Source organism: Calypte anna, chromosome 1 (genome assembly GCF_003957555.1).
Source record: "Calypte anna isolate BGI_N300 chromosome 1, bCalAnn1_v1.p, whole genome shotgun sequence".
In the NCBI taxonomy this organism is placed as follows: Eukaryota; Metazoa; Chordata; class Aves; order Apodiformes; family Trochilidae; genus Calypte; species Calypte anna.
In genome coordinates this window covers 159627117-159635333 of record NC_044244.1, presented here as the reverse complement: position 1 = coordinate 159635333, position 8217 = coordinate 159627117, and the positions used below count along the sequence as shown (strand labels likewise).

Below are 8217 nucleotides of genomic sequence, written 5' to 3'. Positions count from 1 at the left end.
AGCTTCAAAAATGAAATTTGATTTCTGTCAGGAAACAAAGATCTCAAGGCACACTAAAGATGTTAGAGGAAAGACACATCTTAAAATCAAATGTCCCAAGTATGATTCTCTATGTATCTTTACATATCAAATGGTTTCAAAGGTCTTCACTAGGAAAGCTCTTTTAACTACAACAGAATTCCTTTCCAAAATTGCTAGAGACAGAGGAGTGAGAGATTTGTGCTTTTGGATCATGAAATGTTTCCTAAAGGCCTCACAAGTCTTTAAAGAAGTGTACTTGGTAGTTCTGTTCCTAGAGCTTCTACCTCCCTGAACTACAGAATCTCATATTCCCTTAGTGGCCTTAAGATTTTAGCTGATTCAGCTGAGCAGAGAGAAAGCATCAACGTGAAATCTACTGCCAAGGCAAAAGCTCAAAGCATCATTACTGCTAGAAATTATTCACCCTAAAGGGAAGCATAAATGACACTAGCATATTGACCACATGAACTTTATTGGGTCAAATGGTCTATTTTTCCTTATTCCACTTAAATTTATTCTGAATTCCATCATTGCAGCTATTCTCAGTCGTAAGTGGAAAGCCATAAACTGACAGCTCTAGTTAGGCAAAGTTGGTTATGTGCAAGCATAAGAAAGAAATAAAATGCAGTATTTTTATTCCTCTTGAAATGTTAGAAGCAGCTTTATAGGTTACTCTGGTCATGGGTCATCTGTTACACAATGCAGTGAAGGAACAGTGCACATTTTCCAGTTCTTCATGAGCGTCCAAAATGCAGAAGATGCATTAAACGAGACCAGAGCCCACGTGCTTAAATTTGACTGCAAAAGAATTAGGAACTGTTCTTTGGACTCCCTCATTTGCAACAAAGGCCCAGCGCCCCTCAAAGATTGTTGTGTACATAATTAAACCCCATCAGTAGACTCACTTACAAGATGGATTAACATTGGCATGGAGGTACAATCTGAAGTCAGCAAAAAAATAGTCTTGGAAGTTTACTTTTAGGGTTTATTTCCTTCCTAATACAGAGCAACAGCTCAGTCATTATGAATGAAACTTGAATATCCAGACTTTTCTACCTCTTCCCTTCAGTAAGACACAAGCTGCCAGTTCAATGAGAAGGCCATAACCCATTTGAAGACCTGAACAGATACTTTTTATATTACTATCTTCTTTTCTTGTTAAAAAACCATAAGTTTTAAAGTGATTAGATGTACCTTGATGTTTCTGCAGTTAAAAACCTTGCCAGCATGAAAATTGTTCTTGCATTCCCTGATCCTTGTATAGAGCTGTCCCTTGATTATTCAGTTCTCCAGGACTCGTTCATGACAACAGTACTTTGTATTACTACTCCACTTTAACATATTTACGCCTACAACAGCCTTATTTTTTTCTTGTTCACTGGCAGTGAACAGTATTTATGATTTTATAGGGCACAAATAATCTTTTTCACTTCCAAACTTTGTGATCAACAGGATATTCACTGTGTAAATCCTTGTTCTTATGAAGTCATCATTCCAACTGTCTGATAGAAAAATAATCATTTCACAGTCAATAAAATTCTAAGCAGTGCTGACAAAGTCACGGTTGCTTGATGACTACAACACAAGCACCAGCTCTTCCAATATTTAGGGAAGCCATCTGCAGAAAGAAAGATACAAATTAATTGAACAAGAAAAACCCATGCAATGAATAGTCAAAAGACTGTGTCAACACTATTCTAAAATGGTCAAAGCTAATGGGAACACTAAAAAATAAATACAAACCATAATACCCTAGTATTTAGTTTTAAAGATACTTATTTACATCGGAAATGTTTCACTTGCAAGTGTTAGAATAAAAAAAAATAGTGATTTTAGACATGTCATAAATTTGCAAGGGGTTTCTGCAATCTGTAGACTGTAGCTGATGCTTCCATTTTAGTCCCTGAGGCAAGGTCAAGGCTATCAATACCAAGATTGTATGGTTCTAGTATTCCTATATAGGTTCAAGAGTCCTTTAGAATAAGTTTGGCAGCTTTAGAAACTTCTCATGACAGGACAAGGATTAATACCTTCAGAAGACTGGATCTTCCAGAAACTAACACTGTAGAAACAAATTATATGGCATGTAATAATAATACTAATGCTAATGCACTGTAACTCTTGGTACTGTACATATGAAAGCAGAGGTACTTCATGTTTCTTAACTATCTCTCCAAATATGGTTACTAATGGTTTTTTAGGTGAATTGGTGTGTTTGGGGAAAGAATCTTTCTTCCTATTTCTAAAGTATGTAATAAAAATTCTCTCTTGTCATTTAATTATTAGTGGATAAAAAGATGGGCTTCTGCATTAACTTTACACCATGCACATCTATTTTTAAGCTTGACAACAGAACTCGTCCTGTACAATCATAAAAAGAAATATTAAGTTTTGGTATAATAAAGCTGGCTTATTTTAAATGCTTATTTTAGGATAAGATCATGCTTTCAAATTATATACTTTTTTCACTAACTTAAAAGAGATCTTAAGGGAACTAGTTCAGATATAAACATCTACATTGGCACAACAAATACTTAAAACAGAAATACTAACAGAAAGCGTTGAAATAATCTTTGGTTCCTTATTAAGGTTTTTCTATTAATCCAAATCTTTCCAAGCACTACTGTGACATAATAAATTAATTATTTCCAAGTAATCAATAAAATAATAATAATTAATTAATTAAATTCTACAACCAAATCACCAGTCCCCTGCTTCTCAAACTATATCTGCTTCTATTGCACCTATTAATGTTTATGTTTAAAAATATTCAGCAAACAGAAGAAAATGGGATTGAAGAATGAAAGGAAAAACTTGCCCCCCTACATAAAATAAGCAAATGTTTATATGCAGGATCTTCAGCACACACTGGTTACCAATTGAAAATTAAATTGATCAGAACAATAATTTTGTCAGAGAGATAACAAGATAATATTTCTAATGACTGCTTATTCTGTCTTTTTGCAGTTTCTCAGAATGCAATCCTCTTTTCTTGTCTTCAAAGGAAATTCCTGACATAATACCTGGTAATAATAGGTGACATAGGTAATAATACCTGACATATATCTGGTAAAATACTAGGACCAATTTTCCATCCATGACAACCTCATACTTATTTTTTCAGAAAAATACATTTTTTTAGGTACAACTATCAAAATATGCTACTGTAAAAAAAACTACTTCATGATTACCTGTGTCCATTCATTAGTTTGAGGGTCATAAGCTTCCATAGTGTTCAGGTATGTTTGACCATCATAGCCACCTACTGCATATAATTTGTCACCGAGGAGACAGACACCAACAGCATCTCGAGGCATACTAAGTGGAGCAACCATTGTCCATGTATCAGTTTTTGGATCATACCTGAGGAAAGAGAAAGGAACCTGAATGTCCAGTTCCTAAGGTAAGAGCCAATTCATGCTTATCTTCACTTTAATACAGTCATTTTTTTTTTTTTCTGGATGAAAAAAAAATCCTTCATTATCCTATCTGAAATATTCTTCCTGACAGCAAGAACACATACAGATTTATTGTGTTCCAAATCTAGACTTCTAAATGTTGACTAGGAACTTTTGTTTAGACAACCTTTTGGAACAAACTAAGGTATTTCTGAAGTAAGGTGTCAAAAAATAAGATTTGAGAAGGGTATTAGAGCAATATCTGGATGCATGTATGTTTTAATGTATATATTTAAATAGGACATATTTTGTGACATATTAAAATATTTTTTCTAAAATCATATTATACTATATTTTAATTTCTTAAATGATACTTTATACTGTCCGCAGCCAGAAAACCTTCCTAAGAATTCAGAGAACTTCCTTAACTGCACTGGATTTAGATTCTCCTGATACTTGCAAAAGTTAAGAGAGTAGCACTGTTTTTAAAGCATAATGACTATAGAATTTTTAAAAGCAATAAAAATATTCTTTTTGTATAATGATAGTAATTTAAAAATTAAATTTTCCCTAAGCCATTAATAAAGGTATTCGTTAGGTATGTAAGAAAGAGTTAATTTCAGATGCCATTCAATTTTATTTAGTCCAGATGATATTTGTAAAATAGAAATTAATAATCTTTTGTTAGTGCCTCCTTGTTTCTAATATGTAGTAGAATCACTTGATAACCAGTGGAAACAGATAAATATTTAAGCATAAGAATTCTTTGTCTGACTTTAGTAATTTGCTTCAGTGTAAGGTAGATAACACTTTAAGCACAATTATTTCTCTAAAATAATTGCAAAGGAACCCTATGGTGGCTAAAAACTCTTATTTATTTACAAATCCTGTGGCTATTATACTGCTGTATATTATTAGGCATCAAACCATTTCCTCCTTCACTTTTAAGAGAGAGTATTAGCTTAAAGTGTATTAACTGAGGAGTCTAATTCTTTAAATGTGTTTTCTTGTAGTCTAAACTTTATTTACTAGAAGCTGACAATCCTAGAAAAACTAGTATAATCTAGGCTTTTACTAAAAAGACTGACTGTGAGAGCATTGTAACTACTTCAGTCACTCATATTTTCAGTACACAGATAGTAGGAGGACTGTTGGAAGTCCCACATTATATTTCAATGTTGGATTATATTTAACTTTAAAAATATAAATACTGTAGCTATGTCATTAAACATGACCTTCAAATTGGACAGTATCAAAATTGTCTTTAACCTCGATTAAATAGTTCTTGGCAGCTAAACAGATTTTTGGAAAAAATTCTGATAGTCTACTGAATGCTAATCCTTCTGGCTGTTTGAGGACTTCTCAGAAAATAATACGGTAAACTGCGTTCCACTTTTTAAATTTCTAAAATACCATTACATTGATTGTTTCTTTCCTTTGACTTTGATAAAATTTACCAATTTTGTTTAATTTATTTTGTTGTTTACTTTAGGCCATTTTGCTGCCTTTCCTTTAGACCTGTTGAGTTAAATATCAAGATATGTGATCCATGTCTTCTAAGACTAAAGAGGAAAATTCTTTAAAACAATGCTTGAACCTGTAGAAGGGATGTGCATATATATATATAGAAAGAGGCAAAAAAAAATTTTTTAATGGATATTTTAAAAGATTATGTGACTTTCTCAACAACTGCAACGTATGCCTCTAGCTGAAAGTTTACCAGCCAGTGAATTGCACCAGTTTCCACACTATCTGCACCTGCCAAAAGCCAAAAAATTTTAATGGACTCTTTGATACATTGCTCCAGAATTACAAGGGCCAAGGTGAAGAGATGTAAAAGCAGGGAAACAAAATACTACTGACAGATTGAGAGGGTTTTTTTTTATTTTGGTTTGGTTTGGCTTGGTATGTTGTTATTGTTTTGTTTTTTTTTTTTAAATAAACAGGTAAGCAAGGCCACATAGAATTCTTATAACTCATTTCTGTCAATAAAATAGAACTTGTACAAGAACTTGTATTTTATAATTGCTAGGAAAATGTCTGAGATTTCTTATATCCCTTCTCTTGCTAAAAAGAATTGTACATTTCATCTTTATAATAACTAGGTATGCCCTAGGGTGAGAAGAGTTGTAATAAAAGTTCCTGAAGGTGGAAAGAAATCAATTGGAAATCAAGGTAAGATGAAGGGGAAAAACTACAGATCACTTGCTTGCGTTTTAATAGCTTTCAAGTTTTGAGTAATATTTGGAAAAGAAAGCTACTTTATAAAATATGCCAAAATATCTCTGAAACTTTATAATTCTTAGGAACTAGTTATTTAACCTCTAAAAAGGAATAAAACATTGTACTTTCTCAACTTGTGAAAAGCAAACATAAGTATTAGTTCATTTTAGAAATCTTGAATCCATGGGGAATCTTTTACATCAAACTTAGAAGAGCTTGAATTGGGAGTCCTAATTACTATTGAGCAAGATTTTACCAATAGCCTTAAAAAGAAAAAAAAAAAAGCACACATATCTGCTCTCACTAGGTTTACATAATCTCAAAAACATATTTTAAATATTACATCTGGTTTAACAGTCTTTCAGGAGAAAATTGGTATTTGAATAAAGCACATCGTTGCAAGCTGTATGACAAAATTACAGAATGACAAAAAGCAGAGACTCATTCATGAAGAAGAGTGAGACTTGGTTAAAAGACTGATGCCTAGATATTTACAGAGAGTAAAACTTCTGAGAGATATAAACCAATATGCTGTAATAGACCTATTTATCACTTATTAGTCTTTGGCTTCCTAAGTTACCAAGTGTCTGGGGGGGGGTTATTGTTTTTGAAGATAATTTACTGCTTTTGGATGTAAAAATAAACACACTAAATCACACCCCAGCCACCTTAAAGACTTACCAATCACTGGGGGGGTCATGAGAGTTTTTCATGTTTTACTGGAGTCTGCACACTAATTCTGATCCACTCTATGAAAGCTCATAGCCTTACAAGTTCTCATATGTTAGTTCCAACATTTAGTCTAGAAGCTTAGTGCCCAGGAAATACGTTATCCACATTTTTTCTATCATTGCAAAAACATTTAGATGAGGACCACTGTAAAATGTCATTCAGACACCAGTACACAAAATAGCTTAAGGATATGTGATTTAATTCAGTGTAATAGTATCCCTTGAGAAATACAAATGTGATTGGCTGTGGTTTGCCTTCACACCAGGAGGGTTTCCTTGTCAGGAAAAATGAAATAAAAGCTCCCTTACAAGTACCAATAAGTAGAAGGATTTTATATTTATTGATATTGTCACTATCACTCTTCATGTAAATTTACTTAATTGAAAAAATGGGTTATTATTCCTTATGAATAGAAGCCTTGTAAACATGAGCTTTCTCTGATGAACTTTCCGTCTGTTGGAGACAAGAAGTAAAGTATTTAGCAGTCTGTGATCTTTGTTTAAATAAAGTAGAGATGGCAATGAGTCTAAGACTGAGCAAAATCATATGGATAATACAAGGAGTAAATTTTAACTTATAATTTTTGGATTAAATATTGGGTGACTGGCAAATGCCAAGTCAGATTCAGCAGAAGCAATAACAGACACCTGGTTAAAATTTAAGCCATTAAAACAATAAATAGATAAATCTCTCTCAGCATCTTGACTTGTCTCTTAAGATAAACCAGCTACTCAGATATATCTTCTTTAACCTTTGCAACTTGTACATATCTCTTGAGTGTATTTTCATGATTTTAATTTAAAGCATAAAAATCCAGAAAAAAGTCAAGCTTCCATGAAACATTTGAAGACTACCTTCAAACTGCTATAATCACTCCAGTTTTGCCCTACTGCCCTACTAGACTTTCTTCAATTTGCAGAATATCCATTTCCAAAATTCAGAGTTCTGTAGATACAGTTTGTAAGGCTTACATCAACATATTAGGAAGCAGCAGTGTTGCTACAAGAAGGAATATCATATACTGTAAATACCCCCTACTTAAACAGTTCTTTATTTCTTCTTTGCTCAGCTACATTTTCAGAGTTACAAAATACTTCTATACTGGTGTTTTCAAATTATTTCAAGGATGAAGTTTTATCTCTGAAAAGTGTAGTTTATGACTCTGCGATATGCAACCTCATGCCTTAAAAACAGATTTCTGAGGTGAAATGTGAAGAGAGTAGAGTTTTGTGTCCATGTTAATGGACATTTTGAAAAAAAAATGGGAAAAAAAATAACCTTCAAAGAAATCATCTTCTACAATTTCTATGGGATTTTTCAAATCAATAATAAGTTGGCATTTCTAGGAATAAAAACATCTGCTTATTTTTGCCATTACTCAGTTAAGAAAATTATGCAAATGAACATGATTTTGTACTCAAAACATGTACATATGATTGGATACCTTTCTACATAATCCAGCAGCCGGGAACAGTGGTTAGAAGCAGGAGCATCATGGCCTCCAACTGCATAAAGAAAGCCATCACATGTAGCCACACCTACACCTCCTCTCCTCTTACACATGGGAGCACACATGTTCCATTTGTTTGTGTGAGGATCATAATATTCCATTGAGCTCAAACACGAACTTCCATCCCGACCTCCAACTGAATACAACCTAAGGAAGTCCACACAAATTCAAACGTTAACAAAACAACTCAGAACTGCAGAAATAGAAAAACAAAGAGCATCTGTGTTTTTATCTGACACTGGAAAAGAGGGGGGGAAAAATAGCTCAAAATCTTGCAAATTTCATATGGTCAGCAAACATAAATTATTCTATTGTATTATCAGACTTGCATAC

General features: G+C 33.1%; 1 protein-coding gene across 1 annotated transcript in view; it reads right to left on the bottom strand.

Annotated features, from left to right (window-relative positions):
* Positions 1-1579: 1579 nt before the first annotated feature.
* Positions 1580-8217, bottom strand: part of KLHL1 (kelch like family member 1) — a 190308-nt gene continuing 183670 nt past the window's right edge. The window contains 3 exon segments of the mRNA XM_030453206.1: positions 1580-1639; positions 3213-3384; positions 7819-8031. Coding sequence (XP_030309066.1) covers positions 1580-1639; positions 3213-3384; positions 7819-8031 — 445 coding nt within the window.